Source organism: Neomonachus schauinslandi, chromosome 5 (genome assembly GCF_002201575.2).
Source record: "Neomonachus schauinslandi chromosome 5, ASM220157v2, whole genome shotgun sequence".
Classification (NCBI taxonomy): Eukaryota; Metazoa; Chordata; class Mammalia; order Carnivora; family Phocidae; genus Neomonachus; species Neomonachus schauinslandi.
In genome coordinates, this window is record NC_058407.1 from 152,852,076 (window position 1) to 152,876,296 (window position 24,221).

At 38.6% G+C, this 24,221-nt stretch overlaps 1 protein-coding gene across 2 annotated transcripts in view; it reads left to right on the forward strand.

The window, feature by feature from the left end:
- REXO5 (RNA exonuclease 5) overlaps positions 1-21,354 on the forward strand; it is a 40,401-nt gene extending 19,047 nt beyond the window's left edge. Inside the window, exons 10-19 of one of the 2 annotated variants that reach the window (XM_021692233.1) lie at positions 185-287; positions 1,613-1,716; positions 2,461-2,581; positions 12,189-12,293; positions 12,790-12,927; positions 15,317-15,409; positions 16,227-16,443; positions 16,651-16,838; positions 17,802-17,920; positions 21,023-21,354. In XM_021692233.1, coding sequence (XP_021547908.1) covers positions 185-287; positions 1,613-1,716; positions 2,461-2,581; positions 12,189-12,293; positions 12,790-12,927; positions 15,317-15,409; positions 16,227-16,443; positions 16,651-16,838; positions 17,802-17,920; positions 21,023-21,104 — 1,270 coding nt within the window. In that variant the 3' untranslated portion in view covers positions 21,105-21,354. The remainder of the gene's footprint in view (positions 1-184; positions 288-1,612; positions 1,717-2,460; positions 2,582-12,188; positions 12,294-12,789; positions 12,928-15,316; positions 15,410-16,226; positions 16,444-16,650; positions 16,839-17,801; positions 17,921-21,022) is intronic. The other variant, XM_044915641.1, reaches the window with a different exon arrangement.
- Positions 21,355-24,221: the final 2,867 nt, after the last annotated feature.

Below are 24,221 nucleotides of genomic sequence, written 5' to 3' on the forward strand. Positions count from 1 at the left end.
TCATCAGTGCCTCTTACTCCAGGTACTCTCCTGGCACTTAGAAATAAAGGAATCTTGATTGTTGTGATAAAATCTGATTATCAGATTGCTGAAATTTTACATGTAACCAGAATATTAGAGGTGGTTCAAAGAACCTATCATTGAAAATGCTGTCGAGTATGTCAGCTTTATCTTGACTTTCCAGGAAGGATATACAGTGTCCAGATAGGCTTGGTCATGATGCCACAGAAGATGCTAGAACCACCCTTGAATTGGCTCGGTATTTCCTTAAGTATGGCCCAAGGAAGGTTAGTATCTTTGACCTATATGTTTGCTTTTCTTAAAATTATGAGACTAGAACAGGTAGTCACAGACCATTTCATGTTGTTAACCTTTCTGTACAAAAGCAGGAGTGTAATTCAAGCTGAGCATTTGGAATTAAGATCTGTATGACTAGCATAATGTAGTAGTTAAGTATGTAGTCTCTGAAGTTGGGCTTATCTGTTTTTAAATAAAGATGGTACAGGGGCACGTGGCTTATTCAGTCAGTGGAGCATGTGACTCTTGATCTCGGGGTTGTGAGTTTGAGCCCCATGTTGGGTGTAGAGATTACTTTAAAATCTTAAAGGAAAAAAGATAGTACTGTGTTTAGCTACATAATCTGGGTCAGTTTCTCTAAAGAACTTCAGTTTTACGTCTGTAAAATGGAAACACATTTCTCTGGGATGTTGGTGAGGGTAAATGAGATATTTTATATAAAGCTGTTAGTACAGTGCCTTGAATATATTAAGCACTATAATGTGTGGCTCATTGTATGCTGATAATTGTAATAATTATGAAAAGTCTACATAGAATTTTGCTCTTTTGGGGTGAGGGGAGCATGCCATTGTTTCAGCAGCAGTTCGGTGGGTGTAGATTAGAACAGCACATAAGGGAGACGTTGATGGAGACTGTTTCTTACAGACATTGTTACAATGCATTCTAACTTATTAGATTGTCCCATTGCATGATATGTTCTATCATGACTCCACTATGAAATAAATTGTAGTCTGTGTAGAATCATAAGCATCCAGAATAGTGTTTTGTGTCACAGTGGTAGAAAGACATTCTAAAATGTCTTATGGGATATATAAATAATGATAATAGTTTGGATCTCACGCTCTACGTTGCAACTCCCAAGTGGTCTCCCACTTTATGGAAGAAGAATAAACTGATTTTGTATTAAACCAATAAAAGATCTTTTTTTGATGTTGCTGTAAAAGCCATTTTTTTATAATTTCCAAAAGTTGTATGTTCACAAAGAAGTAAATTTTAAGTGACTGTGGGATCAGTGATGAGCCCAAATTGCCATCACTTTATACTTAGCTTTACTTGGCCCTTTCCCATATTCATGTAACAACATCAGCAGCTGGTAACAGATTGCCATTCTTGGCTAAGCGGTCAGAAACCATCTGGTAGCTATTGAAGCCAACCTGGGACTATGGCAATGGCAAAGCCACTGTCTACAGAAGTAGAGAACACCACTTGAGTGGGCTTTTCTTGGATTTTTTTGCTTTTTGGTGTTTTATTTTACTTTAAAACTCAAATGCTTTGTAGGGAATTAGATGATTTTTACCGCTTTATTTTCTTCAAGATTGCAGAACTAAATCTGGAGGCACTAGCTAGTCACCAAGAATTGTTAGCAGCAGGCCAAGAGCTGAGAAATACAGCAGAAATAGTTTATCAGCCAAACACAAGGTAATATTTTTCAGTTCTAAACAAGAACAAAAACAAATAGAGTGTCTGGTTTCTTATTTACACAACTTGTGAATTTTTTTTTCCTTTTTTGAGTCTGTTGAGAAGTGTTTACCAATAGTATGAGTAACATTCTACCATCACAAAAACCATGGAGGGAAAAATACCCTTACCTTCCACCCTAAATAGTACCTGTTTGTTTTTCTTATCTTCTAAATGTAGTGACTGGTCTTAACTCTTTTACCAAAAAGGAAGACATTGAAATATAGTGAACTAAGTAGCATTAGGGGAGATGATAGACTAGTGAGTATTTTGATTAGAAGAGTCACCTATAGCCTTGATGTATTGCCCAGATTAGGGAAGAACAAAAAACAGGCCTGGAAGGAGTTCATCAGCACACCATAATAAATGTGTCAGATTGTTAGAATATAAACTTGTTAGAGAGCTTTGAGTATTTTTCATGTTTATCCTTTCTTCCCCTAAATATAGAGCAATACTGTCCATTATGCCTTTTGCAGTGATGGAATTGTTTTAGATCTCTGCTGTCCAGTAAGGTCCACACAATACAGTACGTGTGACTAATGCGTATTGAGGAACTGAACTGTAATTTTATTTGATACTAATTTTAATTTAAATAGCCACATGTTGCTAGTGGCTACCTTATTTAGACAGTGCAAGTACAGAGAAGTAAGTCTTAGGTTAGGGAAAACTGTTGTTCTTCCCTTGATCTCTTCTACTTCTTTACAGTGTTTTAGAATGCTTGGACTTAATGGGTCAGAAGCTCCTTTTCTTGACCCGGGAAGCAGAAACTAGTGAACTTTGTTCTGCCAGAAACTGTCAAACTATTAAGTGCCTTTCAAATAAAGAGGTGAGTGACCTGCTGTCTCTTTGAAGGTTGTGCTCAAAGCAGACGGGAATGTAGCCCTTTGCAATTCATGCTAAGCGTCAAGCTTTTTTTCATCAACAACCCTGGCTATCATTATCAAGTCTGGTTTTTGTCTCACATGTTATATGGAGCACTTTTAGTCCCAGTTACCCCACCGGAGCAGAACTGTCAGCTGCCAGTGTCTGCTTGCAGACCCCACCTTTGGTATTGCACACAACTTTGAATTTCTGTTCTTTTTCTGGCTTACAGAGATGTTTATCTTAGTTAAATTTTAGCCTGACTTTATTTTTTTGGTTTTCTCTTCTTAAATTTTATCTATTATTGCTGTATGTGAAAGTTGAAGGGATGTATTGCAGCATGAACTTAGGTCATTTTATTCAGAAGATCTCTATATATATTTTAATTTTATCTGGAAAGAATTTCAAACTTACAGAAAACTTGCATGAATGGTGGTATATACCTTCTATCTATATTCATCTTCTGTTAATATTCTGCCCTATTTGCTTTATTTGTGTGTGTGCTGGCATGCTTATGCTCCCTTGCTATTTCTCTCTTCCTCTTTCTATATGACATTTTATTTTTGAAACCATTTGGTTGCTTCATAGATCATGGCCCTTTTCCTCTGGATACTTCAGTGTATATTTCCTGAGAATAGAAATATTCTCTTACATAACCGTAATAAATGTCAGTAAAGTTAATATTGATACAGTACCTTTCTCTAATTTCATCTGTATTCCAGTTTTCTTAGTTGACCCAGTAATGTCCTTTAGCATTTCTTTTTGCTTCAGAACAGTATCTATACTAGGGTCACATATTGCATTTAGTTGTCCTATCTTTTTAGTTTCCTTTAATCTGGATACATCCCTTGACCTTTCTTTGTCTTTCATGGTAATTTTAAGTAATACATGTTGCATGTCACCCTGCCCAGAATGTTCCTCATTATGGGTTTTTTTCCCCATGATTAGACACAGGTTATGCATTCTTTACCAAAATACTTGTAAATCATGTTTCCTTTTCAGTGTATCACATTCAGTGGCACATGTTGTCCATCTGTTCTTTATTTTGTGCTGTTTATTTTGATGACCTTAACAAGATATTGTCTGCTTTCTCCACTGTAGATTTACTACTTTTGTCCCTTCTAATAAGTAATACGAGGAGATAATTTAAGAATAGCACCACTCCTGCTTTTCATCAAAACTTCCCCTCTTATATTTAGCAAAAACTGTTGATTCCTACCTGATGGTTGCACAATGATGGTTTCCAACTCTAGCACTTCCTTCCTATTTACTAGTTGTTAGTTCAACAGTCTATAAGCAAGAGTACTGATTTTTTGTGGGAGGCGAGAGATCTGTCAACATGGAATACCTCGTCTGAGGATGCATGCGAGTATGGAGATTCTTCTTAAGGGATGGAGCTGAGGGGACCACATTCAACGGAATATGTCAGCGACTTCTATTATCTCCATGCCTTTTTTATTACTGTTTTCATTTTCTCGAAGGAAGCACTAGAAGCCGCTGGGGAAAGAGCTGGGAGAAAGGGAGAGTTGAAGATACAGAATAGAGTGTAAATAAATAATAAAGAATTCCTAGGAAGGCAGAAGAAGTGACATCCTCTGGATTACTGTTTCTTGAACAGGAGAAAGGATACCTCTTCCACTAACCAGAGCTATGTGAACACAGGTACAGGAGGCCCAGTGAATCACAAGCAGTATAAATATAATAAGGAATCACATTAAAAAAAATTAATAAATTGCATTTAGACATATTGCAGGGAAATTGTATTTATTACCTCCCAAACAAATAGATATATTGGTAGCAAGCCAGAGAAAAGAAAATCACCTTCAAAGAGCAACAAATAGATTAACGGCCAATTTCTCAACAGCAGCAACAGGAATCAGAAGACAGTGAAAGCATTCTTCCAAGTCCCAACGAAGATGACTTTCAACTTACAAAAGTCTACCCAGCAAAACTGTTTCAAAATGAAAGTGGAATAAGTATGTTTTCAGATAAAGAAGAACATTTTATGACCAAAAAACCCTACTAAAAAGTTTTAAAAGGATGTATTTAAGGAAGAAGGAAAGTCTGAGATGCAAGCAGGAAAAATTTCTAGAGAAATTGGTGTGCATGTGCACAAATTTAAATATTGAATGTAAAAATAGCAAAATGAATCAGCTAAAAATAAGGGCCACAAATTACTTTGCTGTTTCCTTCTCTAAGTTTTAAAATTTTGACTCTATAAAAGTTCTTTGGATAAAATATACAAAAAAATAAAAACAGGTATGCTGCTAAAATATATGTATTATTTTTATACAAATATATATTTATATAAATATATATTTTTATATAAATAAATATGTAGTTATATAAAAATAAAGGACAGATGGACAACAAAAGGAAGAGTCCTTCCTTTATTATTCATTCATTCATTCTGTGTGGTCTCATGGATTCCTGTTTAGTTCACTGGTTTATAATTTATGATTGTATTAAATTGTTTTGGTTTTCAAACTTCACAGATTTGGCTAGTGGTAGCCCCTTCCAGTTGGCTCCTTTGTCCTTGTGACATGGACCCATAATTTTTTTGAGCATTTTCCTTTCTAGCACAAGATATGTGCCACCCAGGCGCCCGGACATAAGTACATTCTTGGACGATAGAGAATTTAGGAAATCAGGAATAGATCTCAGGAAAATCCCTAATTATTTGGAAAATAAATAGCACACTTCTAAAAAACCATGAGCCAAAGAAGAAATCAAAAGGAAAATTAAGAATTCTGAACTGAATGAATAGGTGGCTCAGTCGTTAAGCATCTGCCTTTGTCTCAGGTCGTGATCCCAGGGTCCTGGGATCGAGCCCCGTGTCGAGCTCCCTGCTAAGCAGGAAGCCTGCTTCTCCCTCTCCCACTACCCCTACTTGTGTTCCCTCTCTTGCTGTGTCTCTCTCTGTCAAATAAATAAATGAAATCTTTGAAAAAAAAAATGTACTTATGTCCTTTGAATTACTTGAATCCTTTTAAATTTATTGAGAGATGGAATCTCCAACTATAATTGTGGATTTGTTTGTTCTTGGAGTTTTCGTTAATTTTTGCTTTATGTATAATGAAGCTTTCCTATTAGACACATAAACATTATGCATTATGTTTTCCTGATGAACTGGCCCCTTTATCATTACAAATAGGCCTCCTTTATCCCTGGAAACTTTTTTTTTTTTTTTTTAAAGACTTCATTCATTTATTTGAGAGAGTGAGAGCGGAAGAGAGAGAAGAAGCCGGGGGGAGAGGCAGAGGGAGAGGGAGAAGCAGACTACCCACTGAGCAGGGAGCCCGATGCGGGGCTTGATCCCAGGACCCCAGGGTCATGATCCGAGTTGAAGGCAGACGCTTAGCTGACTGAGCCACCCAGGCTCCCCTCTATTCTGACTTCTACTTTGGTGTTAATATAGCCCCTCCTGCTTCCTTTTGTTTATTGTTGACCTGGTATATATTTTTTTATTTTACATTCAGTCTATTTATATCTTTATATTTAAAGTGGGTTTCTTGAATAAATAAATAAAAGTAAAGTGGGTTTCTTGTAGTGACCAGTTAGGCTTTGCATTTTTATTCAATCCAACAATCGTTGCCTTTTAAGTGGAGTAGTTAGGCTATTTGCAGTTAATACGATTATTTGATGTTGTTAGGTTTAAGTCTCTTATCTTGCTATGATTTCTATTTGTCCCATCTCTTTTTTTTTTTCTATTTATTTTTTTGAGTTAATGAGGTATTTTTTATGATCTTATTTTATCTCCTTTGGCAGTGTATTAACTGTGATTCCTTGTGTTATTTTAGTGGGTGCGTTAGGATTTATAGTCTAACTTATCATAGTTTACCTTAATTACCATACTTACCTTAATACCTTAATAATGATATACCACTTCACATATAAGAACCTTACAACCATATATTTGCATTTTCCCCTCCTAGCTTTGGTTGCCATCATTCATTTTACTTCTACATGTTATTTTGCTTTAGTTTGTGTTTTTTTTTTTTTTAAGATTTATTTAGATTAGGAGGGGAGGGTCAGAGGAAGAGGGAGAGAGTCTTTTTTTTTTTTTTTTTTTTTTTTAAAGTTTTTTTTTTTTTTTTTGGGAGGGAGAGAATGAGAGAAAGAGAGCATGAGAAGGAGGAGGGTCAGAGGGAGAAGCAGACTCCTTGCCGAGCAGGGAGCCCGATGCGGGACTCGATCCCGGGACTCCAGGATCATGACCTGAGCCGAAGGCAGTCGCTTAACCAACTGAGCCACCCAGGCGCCCCAGAGGGAGAGAGTCTTAAGCAGGCTCTGCAACTAGGTGCAGAGTGCAGAGCCTGATGCAGGGTTCCATCTCAAGACCCTGAGATCATGACCTGAGCCGAAACTAAGAGTCAGACACTCAGCCAACTGCACCACCTAGGTGCAACTAAATAGTTATTTTTTAAAGATATTTTAATTTTTTTTTTATTTTATTTATTTTTTTTTTTTAAGATTTTATTTATTTGACAGAGAGAGACACAGTGAGAGAGGGAACACAAGCAGGAGGAGTGGGAGAGGGAGAAGCAGGCTCCCGGCCGAGCAGGGAGCCCGATGCGGGGCTCGATCCCAGGACCCTGGAATCATGACCTGAGCCGAAGGCAGACGCTTAACGACTGAGCCACCCAGGCGCCCCAAAGATATTTTAATTTTTTGAGAAACTACTATAGTATTCACCATGGTAGTTGCAGCATTTTTTATACTCCTACCAAAAGTGCGTAAGAATTCCAGCTTTTCCAAATCTTTGCCAACACTTTTACTTTTCTCTTTTTTTTTTGATAGTAGCCATCCTAATGGGTGTGAGATGATATCTCATGGTCATCTGGTAATTAGTGATGTTGAACCTCCTTTTTTTCTTGTGTTTGCTAGCCATTTGTATATAATCTTCTAAGAAATGTTTATTCAAGTCCCATTTTCACACTGGGTTTTTGTTAAAGTTTTAGGAGTTCTTTATATATTTATATTCTGTATATTCTTTATATATTCTGGATTTTAATTCCCTGTCAGATATATGATTTGCAGACATTTTCTCATTCCATAGGTTGCCTTTTCACTCCGCTGATTGTGTGTTTTGATGAACTGAAAACTTGTCTGTTTTGCTTTTGTTCTCTATGCTTTTGATGTCATACCTAAGAAATCATTGCCAGATCCAATATTATGAAGCTTTTCAAAACTCTGTGTTTTCTTCTAGGAGTTTTCTAGTTCTGGATCTTACTTTTAGGTGTTTAATCTATATTGGCTTAATTTTTATATATATGTAAGATAAGGTTCCAACTTCCCTCTTTTCCATGTGGATATCCGGTTTTTCCAGTACCATTTTGTTAAAGAGACTATGCTTTTTCATTGAATGGTCTTGATACTTTTGTCAAAAATCATTTGACCATATACACAAGGGTTTATTTCTGAAATCTGTTCTGTTCCATGGTCTATATGTCTGTATGCCACTGCCATACTGTTTGATTAGTGTAACTTTTTAATATGTTTTGAAATCAGGAAACTTGTGTCCTGCAACTTTGTTCTTCTTTTCAAAATTATTTGAGATTCTGTAAGAATTTTAGGATGATTTTTTTTTTCTATTTCTAAAAAAAAAACAACAACCTGACAGTAGAAAAAAAATGACATTAGAATTTTAAAAGGGATTACATAGAATCTGTAGGTTGCTTTGGGTACTGTTGACATCTTAATGGTATTGTGTTCCTTTCTGTAAACATGGGAATGTTTCTATTTATTATCTCTAATTTCTTTCAGCAGTGTTTTGTAGTTTTTAGCATTATGAGTGTTTCATCTCCTTGGTTAGGTTTATGTCTAAGAATTTTATTCTTTTGTGATGCTTTTGTAAATGAGATATCCGTCCCCCCCTTACTTTCCTCTTCTGATTGTTCATTTTGGTATATAGAAACACAATTGATTTTTGTGTCTTGATTTTATATCCTTCAACTTTGAAGAAGTCATTTATCTAACAGTGTTTCTGTGCAATCTTCAGGGTTTTCTACATCTCATAGGTGAACAAAGATAATTTTACTTCTTTTCTTTCCAGTTTGGATGCTTTTTCTTTTTCTTGCCTAGTTGCTCTGGCTAGGACTCCCAATACTGTGTTGAATAGAGGTGGCAAGAGCAGGCATCATTGTTTCTTGTCTTAGAGAAAAGCCTTTCAGCCCTTCACCTTTGAATATATTAGCTGTGGGCTTTTCATATATGGCCTTTATTCTGTTAGGTAGTTTTCTTCTGTTATTAGTTTGTTGAATGTTTTTATCATGAAAGAGTGCTGAATCATGTCAAATACTTTTTCTGCATCAATTGAGATGCTGTTGTGGTTTTTGTCCTTCTTTCCATTAAGGTGGGATGATTTTCATATGTTGGACCATTCTTGCATTCCAGGAGTAAATCTCATTGGTCATGATGTATAATCCTTTTAATGTACTTTTGAATTCAGTTTGCTGATGCTTTTTTAAAGTGGTTACTAAATTGGAAGGGCTTACTATTTCTATTTTGTTTTCTGTATATCTTGTAGCTTTTGTCCCTCTTTTCCTCTCTACTGTCCTCCTTAGTGTTTCATTGATTTTTTTGTAGTGACATAATTTTCTCTTTCTTACTTCCTTTTGTGTATTATATTCTATAAATATTTTCCTTTTAGTTATTGCAATTATATAAAACATCTTAAGGTTATACATTCTGTTTTAAGCTGATAACAATTTTATTTCAACTGCATACAGAAACAACTTTTATAAGCTCCACCCCCCCCACTTTGTTACTGATGTCATAAATTGCACCTTTATATAAAGGTGCAGCATAGGAAATACAGCCAATGATATTGTAATAGCATTGTATGGTGACAGATGGTAGCTACACTTGTGGTGAGCATAGCATAATGTATAGAGATGTTGAATCACTGTTGTATACCTGAAATTAATGTAACTATGTAATGTATTAATGTATAATGTATTAATGTAACTCATGTAATTAATAGTGTGTCAGCTATACTCAAATTAAAAAATAAAAAAATAAAAGGTTACCAGTAAATTAGATTTTGAAAGTGAGTAAGTAGATATTCATTGAATAATTACTCAATCACATCTATATAGATTGTATATTCATTAACATAGGAATATAGTTATTCATGTTTTTGTCATTTAAGTTTTGAATAAGAATTAAACTTATACATCAAAATTACCTTCATAGAGGTTACTGTATTGGTTCACATGTTCACCTTTCCTGGAAACTGTTTTCATGTGGCTTCATGTTGCTGTCTAATGTTCTTTCATCTTGAAGGACTCCCTTTAGCATTTCTTGCAGATCAGGTCTAGTTGTAATGAATTTTGTCAGCTTTTTTTTTTTTTTTAATCTGGGAAAATCTTAATTTCTCCATTTTTGAAGCAGAGTTCTGCTGGCTACAGTATTCTTGATTTTTTTTTTTTTCCCTTTTAACACTTTGACTCTATCATGCCACTCCTATGGTCTGCAAGAAGATTTCTGCTGATAAGTCCACTGATAATTTTAAGGAAGTTCCCTTGTATGTAATGAGTTGCTTTTCTCTTGATGTTCTCAAGATTCTCTCCTTGGTTTTGACTTTTGACAGTTTGATTGTAATGTGTCTTTGTGGGGGCTTCTTTAGATTTATTGGATTTATCCTGGTTGGAGTTCTTTAAGCTTCTTGAATTTCCATGTTCATTTCTCTCCTCAGATTTGGGAAGTTTTTAGCCATTATTACTTCAAATAAGCTCTCTGTCCCTTTCTCTCTTCTTCCAGGATCCCATTATATGTGTATTGGTCTTGACGTTGTCCCATCTTAGGATCTATTTATGTTTCTTCATTCTTTTTTCTTTTTACTCTGATCGATGATTTCAAATGATCTGTCTTTATGTTTGCTAATTCTTTCTTCTGCCTGATCAAATCTGATGTTGAACCCCTTTGGTGAATTTTTCAATTCACTTGTGTTTTCCAGCTCCAGAATTTGTTTGGTTCATTTTTTATAGTTGCTCTTTGTTGATATTCTCATTTTGTTCATGCATCATTTTCCTGAGTCCATTAATTGTCTTTGTTCTCTTTTAGTTCATTCTGTGTTTCTTTAGGTTAGATTTCTGGAATGTTATTTTGTTCCTTTGGGCCATTTTTCCCTATTTCTTTGCATGCCTTGTGATCTTTTTTATTGAGATCTAATCATTTGAAAGAAACAACTACCTGTCCCATCGTTATAACCTGGCATCATGGAACAGAAGACTTTCACTGATTAGCCCAGCTGGAGGTTCCAGGACCTCTCTAACCAATTTGAGGATGTATGTTCTCTGAGCCTGTGTGTGTACTTTTAGATTCCCTAGGGAGCTTGTCTGTTTCTTCTCAGTGCTCATAATCTCTTGCTCCCTTTGACATCTGCCTGTGGAACTGCAGCTCTAATGTGCTATGATGATAGCATTTGTTTTCAGTGGCTTCCAAACAAGGCTGCCTATCCCATTAGTGCTCTAGTCAAGTGAGACAGAAACTAGTCTCTCAGGCAACCCCAGACTAGCCATAATATTGGATGCAGAGTCCCCTCTTCTGTTTCCATCCAGAGGGAGGATCTCAAGTGTAGGAAGGATAGGGGAGGCAGAGGTGGGCACACAAAACTCTGCATATTTTCCTTTCCTTTTGCTGGAATTCCTTGGGTTTTTTTGTTCGTCTTGGTGCTGTTGCTTCTCAGTTGGTCTTTAGAGTTCTTGCAAACTGGTATTCTGGTCTCTTTGTTGTTGTTAACTTGGTGTCTGTGGAGGAATGAGGGCCTGAAGCTTCCTAGTCTGTGACCTTGCTGACATCACTCCTTTTCAGGAGTTTCCACACAATGCTTCCAGTGCCATCAAGTGCTTTGAGTCAAGTTTGAGACAGAAACTAGTCCCTGAGGCAGCTTCAAGACAAGCCAAAATATTGAATACAGGGTCCACTCGTGTTTCTGTCCAAGGGACAATCCCCGGGGGGGGGGTTTTTTTTTGGGTTGCTTTGTGTGGGGTGGGGGGGGGGGGGGGGGGGGTTTGTTATTTCCTTCTTTCCCTTCCCTGCAGTATCTCTTCCCTATATACCTTATTCTTTTCCAGAGCATTTCTCTGAGGCTGCCAACCCTCTTCCCTGTAATCAAGTGCTGTGAAATATGAAAGTTGTGACCTGTGTTTATTTTGGCATTTGGTTGTACTTTTTCTTTCTGGGGGTAATTTTATTTGTACTTCATCTAAGTCTTCCATGCATCTTGATTTCTTTCCAGAGTCTTTTAAACCTCCTCTTCTTGCTGTCTTTATTAACAGACTTTAACAGTATAAGATGGTGGGAGTTCTGTTAGAATCTAACTTACTTCTTAGAGGTAATTTGAAGCTTCTAGTAGTCTCTTTTTCTTATGCTAAAGGCATAGGTTCTACGTGATTTTACCAGCTCTTTTTACTGTATTCTAGGATCACCATTTTCTTCCAGACCTTAAAGTCAGCCCTATATTGCTTTTTAATATGGGTAAAAGGGCAACCTTGTTTATATTATTATGGCTCACCTCCAGAAGCCACTAGGTTCCTGCCTCATTCAGACTTTGCTGTTCTCTGCAGGTTCTTGAGCAGGCCAGAGTGGAAATCCCCCTGTTTCCCTTCAGCATTGTCCAGTTCTCTTTTGAACCCTTTTCACCCAACCTCACTGAGGAGATGAACAAGAGGGTAAGTAAATGAGTTGTGCTAGAGGATTTATTTAATGAGTTATAATCTCCCTACATTAATGAAAGTAATGCATACTTTAATAAGTTTGTTCTGTATTTCTTCAGATTTTTTCTATGTGTTTATTAATATTTTAGGAAATACATTTTTATAGAAATGGGCATCAAACTGTATACTAGTTGGCAACTTTTTCATTTAGCAATGTATTGTGTACATCTTCTGATGTCAGTCATGATCTTATTTCCCTTGTTTTTAATGGCTGTATAGTATTCCCCTTATATACCTATTATTTTCATCATTGGTGCTTTATAAATTTTTGCTATTCCAAATAATGCAGTTGTCAAATCCCTGTATACAAATTTTTGTGTATTCAGCAAGTGTTTGTGTTGAGAAATTTCTTAAACCAGAATTATCCCATGTTTTGTCTCATGTTTTCTTTAGATTTGACTTAATTTTCTTACCACATTCACTTCCTCACTGTATTCTATTTTTCTTGTAGATGAGAATCAAGTGGACAGAGATGTCAACTGTTTATGCTGGGCCATTTAGCAAAAATTGCAACCTCAGGGCTCTGAAAAGGCTGTTTAAGAGCTTTGGCCCAATCCGGTCAATGACTCTTGTTCTTGAAACCCATCAGGTAATGAGATGATAAAACTTGGATTTTCACCTCTAGATTAGTGTTGGAAATTCAGATGCCTCCTGGGGCCATTCACATAACAAGTATTAGTGATGTGAGCTTGATTGTCACCAACTGGAGTATGAGTCATGCTGTTTGATGAAACAGTTCTTAACTCACAAGTATGTGTACCCAGTATTGCCAGATTCTCTGTTTTGTTTTGAGAATCAGGAAATCTGCCATCTTTAAAAGTGACCTAAGTACGGAATCCTGGATGTTTAAAATGTGCTTTCTCTGAATCTTTTATTAATGTCTTTCTTATATCTAAAAATAGAAATAGATTCCCTGGGAAGATGGACCTAAGGGATGGGAAGTATATGTCCGGGGACTATAACCTCTTGCTATAAGTCTTGGGGTTTTTTTTCTCTTTTTTTGGTAAAATATATGTAAAATTTGTTTTAACTTTTTAAATATACAGTTCTGTGTTACTAAGTATAGTAGTACCCCCTTAGGCACGGTTTCAGTTACTCATAGTCCAGAAGCAGTTGATACTCTTTCTGACATATCATCCGAAAGTTATCAGTAGCTTAACACTACCTCACAATGCCTGTGTATGTCACTCATCCTGCTGCATCTTATCAAATAGGCATTTTATCGTCTCACATCATCACAAGAAGGGTAAGTACAGTGGAATATTTTGAGATAGAGACCACATTCACATAACTTTATTACAGTATATTATAATTATTTTATTATTTGTTATTGTTTTAATCTTACTGTGCCTAATTTATAAATTAAACCTTATCAAATACAAACATCTGTAGGAAAAGACATAGTATTTATAGGGTTCAGTACTCTCTGTGGTTTCAGGCATCTGCTGGGGGTCTTGGAATGTATCCAGAAAGTTTTCATCATCCCAAACTGAAACTCTGTACCCCTTAAACAATAACTCTTCAGTCCCTGTCCCCTAGGTGTGGTAAGCACTATTGTGCTTTCTGTTTTTATGAATTTGACTACTCTGTTATATACATCCTGTAAGTGAAATCATATAGTACTTGTCCTTTTGTGTCTGGCTTATTTCACTTAGCGGAATGTCTTCAAGGTTCATCCATGCTGTGGCATGTGTCAGAATCTCATTCCTTTTCAAGGACAGATACAATATTCCATTGTGTGGGGATGTGTACTACATTTTGTTTATCCATTCATCTGTTGATGAACATTTGGATTGTTTCCATTTTTTGGCTATTCTGAATAATACTGCTGTGAATATAGATGTACAAATATCCATTGGAGTCTCTGTTTTTAATTCTTGTGGGTGTATACCCAAAGTGCAATTGCTGGGTTAAATGATAATTCTGTGTATAATTTCAGAACTGCCATACTGTTTTCCACAGTGGCTATATGGTTTTACACTCCTGTTTCTCTATATTCCAGCTGACACTTGTTTTTTTTCTGTCTCTCATTCTTCCTCTTCCTTTCTTCTTTCTTTGTCTTTCTTTAAGTACTAGCCATCCTAATGGATGTGAAGTAGTAGCTCATGGTTTTGATTTGCATCTCCCTAATGATTAGTGATATTGAGCATCTTTTTATATGCTTATTGGTCACTTTGGCCACTTCTTTGGAGAAATACCTATTCAAGTCCTTCGCCTATTTTTAATTGGATTATTTGATTTTTTGTTGTTGAGTTTTAGGAGTTTATGTATTTTAGATATGAAATCTTCGTTAAGATACATGATTTGCAAATATTTTCTCCCATTCATAGGACTGCTTTTTAACACTGTTGATAGTGTCCTTTGATGCACTTTTTAATTCTGATAAAGTCCAGTTTGTCTTATTTTCTTTTGTTACCTCTGCTTTTGGTGTCACATTCAGGAAATCATTGACAAATCCAGTATCATGAAGCTTTTGTCTCGGAGCACTTTTGTCTCCATGATGATGCTGTATGTCACATCATCAAGCAGAAAAGCAGTCAGTTTGAAGATGCAGCCTATCCAATGGAAGCACTTAACCTCCCCAAGCTTATAGGAAAGCTGCCTGTGTGAAATTAAGCTCTCAAGACAAATGAGAATCTAAATGACTTGCAGTGATGACTTCAGTGGTTCATAATAAATAATACTGAAAAGCAAGTTGATTAGTAAACATTTATTAGTGCTTTGCCCATACCACCCGGGGCGAGCAGACTTCAGTTTTAATTGACAAATAAAGGTTATTTATTGGCTGAGAAATCAGTTCTTGAACCTTGGTGATTCTACTTAAAGTTGATCTACAGTTGCTATCTAGCCCAGCACAGCAAAGAGAACATTCATTTTGGTGGCTTTGGCCACTAGTTTAGGGCCCTTTCCCAGTCCCTCCTCTAGCAGTTTGAGCCTAGAAGGCAGAGGTAAGAAAATCTTATTTTTTTTTTCTGCAGCCACATCTCTGTATACAATATGAAGTCCTGGAAGCTGCCCAGCTGGCCATAGAATCCTTGGATGGCATTCTGGTAGAAGGTGCCTGCATTAAGGTACAGTGGCCAGAGAAAGCAAAAAGGAGCACCCTTCATTCAGCCCTGACCTAGCACAGCCTGTATTTATAGTGCCCTAGTATATAAAAGCTTAGAGAAAAGCCCTCAAAAGGCCCGAGCACAAGACTTTGTGTTATGGAAAGTCTTCAGCCAAGCCCAGCATTCTTCTAGCAGTGACCTAAAATATGAACACTTTCATTTTTGTCAGAATCAGCCTGGGCTACATTGGGGTCTTCCTTGTATTCTTCATCACCACTTAGACCCCAGATGGTTTATTCTGGGTGTTTTCCTATAGCTGCCCTTTCCTTTAGCTTTCAGGGGGATCAAATGGTGTTTTGAAGCATGATCAGTTTCATTGGCGTAGAAGTCAGGGAACTCATTTCCATTGCAGGGTGTTTGGGCGGGGAGGAGAGAGTATGTTTACACAAAAACATTTGTATTTATGTATTTATTAAGTCTCTACTATAGTTCTCTGAGGCATTTATCACTAGCCTCCTTATACAGATAAGGAAACTACAGAATTAAGTTACTTGCTAGTATAGAATAGGCCTAAAGGTTGAAGTGGTGGCTTTTTTTTTTTTTAAGATTTATTATTTTGAGAGAGAGAGCAGGGAGGAGGGGCAGAGGGAGAGGGGGAGGGAGAGAGTCCCAGGCAGACTCTGCGTTGAGCGTGGAGGAGCCCAGTGCAAGGCTTTGATCTCACAACCCTGAAATCATGACCTGAGCCAAAACCACGAGTTGGAGGCTTAACCAACTGCGCCACTAGGGCACCCTTAAGTGGTGACTTTCTACCACTAATGCCATCTTCCTTGGTTAGGTGCAGAGGCCTGTGACAGAGCTCACCCTTGATTGTAACACTCTTGTGAATGAGCTAGAACAAGATTCTGAGAACCGAGGTACTATATACCTGTCTGGAGTGAGCGAAACCTTTAAAGAACACCTATTGCAGCAGTCCAACCTCTTCCTTGGCCTGGAAGCTGTCATCTTGCCTAAAGATCTTAAAAGTGGAAAGCAAAAAAGATACTGTTTCCTGAGTAAGTCTATAGTATGGAATGTAACCTTGGGGAAGGAGATTAGGGGTGGTGATAACATGAGGTCAGAGAAGGGAAATGTTCACCAGATAAGCCCCCCTGGGATGCTGGACCACGTTACCAGCTGATTCTGTTCTCCCTTGGCCCTGGCTGGCCTCCAACCTGGACTTTGTGGCCCTTAATAACAGAAGGGGCTATTCTTGCTTTCAGAATTCAAAACTTTTGGCAGTGCCCAAAGGGCCCTCAACATTCTCAAAGGCAAGCACTGGAAGCTGAAAGGCCGGCATGCCCTAACCCCCAGGCATCTCCATGCTTGGCTCAGGGGCTTACCTCCTGAATCAAGAAGGCCCCCAGGGGTTCGTGTCATACCTCCCCCCTCCGAGCAGCAAGCCTTACAGGTGAGTGAGTGAGTGAGTGAGTGAGTATCCTAGTGTCAGAGATAGCTGCCTTGGTTTGCTAGCTCTAAGCATTGATTTGCCTTCTGGTGTTTATGGAAGTTAGGAGAGTCCAGCTCAAGTGACACTTAAGCCTTTGAATCTTTTTTTTTTCTTGCCCTGGCACTAGTTTTATTTCACTCTCCAGCTTCTTCCAGCCCTGGACACGTTTTTCTTTCTCCAAGATCTCATACTTTTGCCTGCTCCATACCTGCTACAATTAGGCTTTTAATCCTCCAGGTGGCTCTCCAAGGGACCTTGAGGGGCTAACACAGGAGGTTAAAGAGCTGGGCAAGTCTTTAGTAATCTAGCATCCCAAAGTGTAGTACATATACAAGATAATTTTTAGTGGTCATAGATGGACTTTTTTCCCCGCTTTTATGCTAAGGTCTTGTTCTAACTCTTATTATACAACAATCACATTGAGCCCATGACTTCATAGATATATTTCATTGAGGTGAAGGAAGAAACTGACTCGCTTTAAAGAAAACTATTAGAGGGATACACAAGTAGAAGGGTCAAGGTAGAAGATGAATGGCTGAAGTTTGGGAAACCCTGTCCTGGTCTAATCTCCCACACTTAACAGATGAGAAATAGAAGCCAGAGCTGGTTGAGTGATTTGCCCAGATCACAAAGATACTTAATGGCAGGGGCCATTAGTGATGTGGTTCCTCTGCCTCAGGGTCCTGGAAGACCCACTCCATATGGAGAAAAGAGCAACAGTTGTACTCCTAAACTGCCTGTGACCTGGAGATGCTGGGGTTGACAGGGAACCCTGAAGTTTGCGCTTTAGCTTCAGATAGAGGATTTACACAGAACCTTTCCTGGGATCCCATGGTCCTAGAGCCTGAAGAAGAAAGTTGCAGTCCCTCCAAAGGTGAGCAGAGGATACTCTGGCTGAGTGTCAACATGTGGCTTTGATCTTAGGCTCTGAAGGTGGACCACCCAAAGATAGCAGCCTGGCGCTGGGGCCGGAAAATAGGAAAGCTCTACCACAGCCTGGGCCCAGGCACCCTCTGCCTCATCTTGCTGCCAGGAACCAAGAGGTAAGGACTGAAGGGTTGTCCCTTCAGGATTCTGGCCTCTGGGACTTTAGCTATTTTTAGAGAAAGGCCTTTTGTTGACATTCAGGCACATAAATGAGAACTTCTAGAAATCCTCTCTTAATCCTTAGTTTTAAGAGATAGGTATTATATCTCCACTTTACGCATATATGCTCTTCTCTAATTACACTTATTAGCCACTCAGGGAGATTGCCATCCCAGTTTAAAGCCAGAGGTCTTAGGTCCTGCAGCCTCTGTGGGACAAGAGGCAGCTGCCTAACCCCACTTGAGTAAAAACAGTCAAAGAAGGTCTAGGGGAAGGCCCAGACCAGATATGATCTTTCCCACATTTCAGGAGCATGTTCCTGCCTTTTCCCATTTCCCTCTTTGCTGATTCTAAGCCTGAAGGATAATGGAACAGAACTCTGGGTCCAGTCCCAGCTCTATCACATACCTCCTCTGACAAGTGGCCAAGCCACTTTCCCACTGTGGGTCTCAATTTCCCTTTGGTAAAATGAGAGATTTGGAGTAAATGAGTGATTTTCAAACCCTTTCAACTATAAAACCTTTTCTTTAAAAGAAAAATTGCTGTTAAATTTCTAAAGCATAAAGATAGGCAGTTCTGGAATGAGTGGGTGGTGGATGAGTATATATTGGGGGAGAGGGATGAGAGGGCAGTAGCTCTTTCCAGCACAGTTTGAAAATCACTAGATTGTATTTATTTCTAAAAAGTCCCTTAAAATTTTGACATTCTGGGATTCTTTTCCAGGCCCAGGGTCCCAGACGGCAGAACATGAAGGCCTCAGGCCTTGAAACCTGATCAGAAATTAATTTCCTGTCATAAAATCCTTGTGACATGCACCTCATGGCCACTACGGAGATGGGCTACCTGCTGGGCAGCTTGAGAGAATTGCTGTCTATGAGGAACAGAGACTATTAAGTGTTTACATTTGAAACAAACAAAAAAAACCCATCTTAGACTGATACACTTTAAACAGGCTTTTGTGGGTAGGTTAACAGCATGAGGTGACCATAAGTTGCCAAAAAAGCTTTTTGGTTCAGAACAGACGTGCGCTGACATAGCTTCTCAGAAGCCAGTATGTGGAGGGGGTGATAGAATAAGGGGCGGGGTCTTCATGTTCCAGGTAAAATCTTAGATTGCAGTTCTTCATTTTGTAGGCAAGCTAAGCTAAGAGTAGGCCCAAGCTTTCTCCTCCCAGAAGTGGCCAGGGTATTCCACAGTGGATGAGGGCCTGAGGAAGGGAGCATTGGGGTCAGGGAACAGAAAGTCTTAGGTTCTGACTAAGGCAAAGGTCCTAAGACACATATGACAAATCATGAAAAAACTCTGGAAATAGCAAATCCTGCAGTAAGGAAATCTAATGTTCCTTTTATTTTTATTTTAAAGATTGACTTATTTGAGGGAGGGGAGGGGAAGAGGGAGAGAATCTTAAGTGGACTCACTGCTGGGCACAGAGCTGCTCCCCACCCACTGCGGGGCTCAATCTCAGGACTCTTGAGATCATGATGAAATCAAGAGCTAGCTGCTTAACCAACTGAGCCACCCAGGCGTCCCCCTCCTTTCTTCTTTTTTTTTTTTTTTTTAAGATTTTATTTATTTTTTAGAGAGCGAGCGAGAGAGAAACAGCATGAGAGGAGAGAGGGTCAGAGAGAGAAGCAGGCTCCCCACTGAGCCGGGAGCCCGATGCGGGACTCGATCCCAGGACCCTGGGATCATGACCTGAGCCGAAGGCAGACGCTCAACCATCTGAGCCACCCAGGCGCCCCCCCCCCCTTTCTTCTAAAAGTTACATTTTGATGTCTGTAGCCTTGTTGAGCAAACCAGGGAGGAGCACGCATTTACCCAAACTAGGCTTGCTGTGTGATTAACTTCTCTGGGCCTCATCTTTGCAGCTTTCTCCATGATCGCAATGCCTTGGGAAAGGGTAAAAGTAGCTCAGCAAGGAGTAGCAAAGAGAATAGGTTTCCTCATGCTTGGAGCCTGACTCAACTCTTAACCCTTATATTTCCAGTAGATGCTAAGATTAATATTGAAAATATTGCTGTATTTGCCATAATTCATCAAACCCTTAAGTGCTTTTATACGTGTTTTCAGTTGAGGTTGTTGAGTCCTCATTTAACAAGTGGAGAAAAAGGCTCAGATTAAAGAGTTTGCCTAAGGTCACACAGCTAGTAAGTGCAGTTAGGATTTGAACCCTGATGATCTGATTCCAGAGCCACTCTCCAGCACTCAGAGTTCCAGTCCCAGACCCCCATGCCCAAAAGGCTAGTACTTATTAGTGTAAGTTCGGACATCAGGTGGTGACAGTTTCTGGGTTTGTCTTTCTCACTTCTGTCTGCTTTGCCTTGGAGAGGTCTTCAGCTGTCTAACCCAAACCCTTGAATATTCACTACAAGGTGGCAGGGAACTAACATGTACTGAATGACGCCTACATTCCAGCCACTGTACCAAGTGTTTTACAACATACATTATTTAAAAGGACTCTTGATGGCAGATTGCCATTATTACCTGGTTCTGTCACTCAACTTGTTGAGCAACTCTGAGCTTGATTCTTTTTGAAAAGTGGACGTAACAACTGTACCTGCATCAGTACCTATTTTAGGTACATAAGCTGTTTTGAAGGATTAAATGAGAATGTATATATAAGGTACTTAAAATGATGCTTGCTTGGTACATGGTGAATGATCTGTATGATATATGAGGAAAGTATGAGGAAATGATCTGTATATTTTAGCTATTATTGTCCATAGTCCTCACAAAAGCCCTGTGAGAATAGTAATTTAAGTATTTAATATTTTTATAGTTGAAGAAATTGAGGCTCCGTTTGAGGTCATTCACCCTGGGTTGAGATATGCCTCACATCTGTTAAATAGCAGAGCTGACTTGATTCCAGGCCTCTGGGACTCATCAGTGTTCCTTCCATGGAACCATTTTTAATAGGCAGCTTTCCATCAGCCTCCTTTACCTGCCTGTGCCCTGCCCCATACACATACCCTCAAAAATTTACCACTTCTTACCTAGGAGTTTGTAACCGTTCTTTTAACCCTGTGGATTAGAAACCTATCTTCACTCATTTGTTGCAGCACTCATGGATCATTCTCTGGCCTAGGACTGATGGGAATAAAAGATGAAGAGGAAAGCATCACCCCAAACATGTGTTCGTGAGTCTGACCATCATTTTCCATGTGCTGTTTCTTATCCCTCGTGGGCAGTGGCAGAGAATGTGGTCAGGCTGTAGCCTTTCTATCTAGCAGACAGCTTTTGTGGAAATGGTGTACCACTTAAGAAGTTCGGTCCATTTATATGGCATGTACAAATGTTCAATAAATGCCTAAAATTCAAGCATCCTCATCTTAAGACAGGGTGAGAAGGAAACCAGTTTGTACTTTTTTATGTCACTGGACTTATACACAGGAAATTTGTACTAGGTGCTCATTCCATGTAACACTCCTATTAAATGGTATATGTAGGTAAGGAAACCAGGAGGGAGGGACTTTGCTTTGGAGAAAATCCAGCCATTATGCAGGTTGTCAAAGCTGTATCTATGAAGCAAATTTATGTAAGGCAAACTTTTCTCATTGACAGCTGTTACAAAATTGAAGGAAAAAGATAGGCTGAACTGAAAATTTGGCAGGTCCACACACAGGAGAGTGGAAGACTGTGCTTTTTACCAACACTGGAAGCACCCTTCCAATTCCATTTTTAGGAATGCTTCCTTCCCCCACCCTTCAGTGAGATTGCAGTGTCACCCTTCACCAGTAGGTGCCTCCATCATATCGGATCTCCCCCTTAAAACTGAAAGCTTCAAATTCAGTGAAAGCTACTCCTCTGCTTTTTTATCAACTCTCAAAATATTAACATTCTGTGTTGGAAAGGACATGAGTACAGGTACATACAACTCTGAAACAGAAATATTTATCTGCCCTCTGGAAAAGATGAACTAATCCAGCATACAATATGTATCATACCAAAACCCTTGTAAATTGCTTCGTACATTAGGATCCAGCAATTCCACTTCTATAGTAGCATACTACAATAATAGTATAGATGCACACAAACATGTATGGAGGAGATACCACAGGGGGAGCCCAGTGGAATTCCTGGTAGCCATTTTTAAAAATTATGTGCATGTAAATAAAATTTCTAGTAAAAAGAGATCTGCAAGAAGTAGCAGTTGACCTCTGGATACAGATGGACTCTGAATCCTAGCTTCCCTACATATTGTGTGAACTTGAGTACACACCTCACGGGATTGGTGTTGAAGATGTGATTATGCATTCCCAGTATATGCTGTAGGAAATATGGAGGCTTACAGAATAGTGTGTATAGTTTGAGTCCTTTTTCTGTAGATAAAGGTACACAAAGATATGCATAGGCTTGGAACAAAACCTGGAAGGCTGTATGTCAAATGTGGTGGGATCAGAAGATTAGGTGTTACCAAATTGCTTTTCGCTGTTTTGGTTTTAAATCACCATATGTTGCTTTTATAACTAGAATACCTAAAATTAATTCTCAAGGTTAGGCATTTGAGGCAGTGTTTAACCGTTTAACTTCTGTAAGAGCCAGCCCTGTGTAAAAGTTGGGAACCAGGAGCCAGAACTGAAGAGCTTGATTTAGGATCAAGACACTGCAACTTGAAGGTCCCTTGTAAAGTGGAAAGTTCCCCAGGCATACATACAGTGAAGGCCCTGAGACTATCTTGAAACTGACAATGTTAACTGGATTCTTTGCGCACCCCCAGGTGAGCTCCAAAGCTGTAAGAGCTTAGCTGCTGTTTACTTCTTGAGACTCCAGTCCTGAGACAAAATAAGTGTCTGCCTTTGAATATGGACAGATCTGGCCTGGCACTTGAGCTCTGCTTCTGGGCAAGCCACTTAATCTCATCTGAGTATATTTTCACAGCTTATAAAATGAGAATTATCTTTTTAAGTATTATTGTGAAAATTCAATAATCCAGGTTGTGGAAAAATGACAGAATAGTGGGCTATATATATAAGGACCTTCCCTCTCTGAGCCTGTTAACTCACTTTTAAAATGGGGACATTAGTACCTACTTCATGCGGTTATGAGGATTAAATTAGGGAAAACCCCACATTAAGTGTTCAATAAATGACATTTACTGAGGAGCATCTTCCAAGTGCAGGATCACAGAACAAATTAGGTTCCATGTGCCAAGAATACTGCCTTTGCTCCTAGGAATAGCCAGCTAAGGCCATTTCCTTCTCCTGAATGGGAGGTTTCCCAGTGGGCCCCCAACTCCAGAACTCTACAGAGATGGGCCCAACCATAAGGTCTCTGAGGCCTCAGTCTGCACACTCTGTTCTTTCAGCTGATGCTCCCACCTTTTGGAAGCCAAAGCTGCCAGCTTGGCCTCTTGCAAAACACACATTCCATTCATAAGTGCGTTTGTGCATTTTTCCTCCCACACCCTTCTAGGCAGCCAAGGCAGCTGCTGGAGAAGCAGCTTCTCATTTGGGGGAGAAAGGCAACTCCCAAGGGTTTTTACACAACTCTTGATTTAGGCTTTGAACATATTACTCCCAATTTTCTGACCTCCTCGCCCACAGTGGAATGGTTTAATACACTCAGCCATGTTTGTTTTCATTTCTTTTGCCCCTTTTGTAAATAACCTTTTCCCTATTACAAAGAAAACCAATTAATGGAAATTTGAAAAATCCACAAAAGGTAAAATTGCTTCTAATGCCACCACTCAGAGTCAACAACTGCCACTATTTCAGTCTTCTATCATACTTTTTACATCATTCAAAAGCAGATTTTTTAATAGCTGCATAGTATTCAACATGTTGATGTGTGTCATAATTTCTAAAACAGTCCCCTGTTGTTGACACTGAAGTTGTCCCCAACCAATTATATCCTTGCACATACATCTTTGATAAATGATATTTGTTAAGGAAAAATTCCTAGAAGTGAAATTGGGTTAAGGAGTATGAACACCTAAGGTTGTTTTAATTCCATAGAAGTTTTTACTGTGTTAGCTAGCGTGGCCTTGTTTCAAATCTTTGCTAATGTGGTAAGTTAAAAAAAACTTTCCATTACATAAACAGATACAATTTCTATTTATTTAAATATCCTGTAGATTGGCATTTATTTTTTTCAGAAGCTTTTTGGCCAGTTTTTCTTTAAGGTCTCCTTATGGATTAAGTACAGTGTCCATCTATTGATTACTGCATAAATGTTTCTAGTTTTTTATTTTAAGGTAGTTTTAGAAGTCTTAGGATTTCTTCTATTTGCTCTTATACTTAGAAAGTCTTGATTGATCCC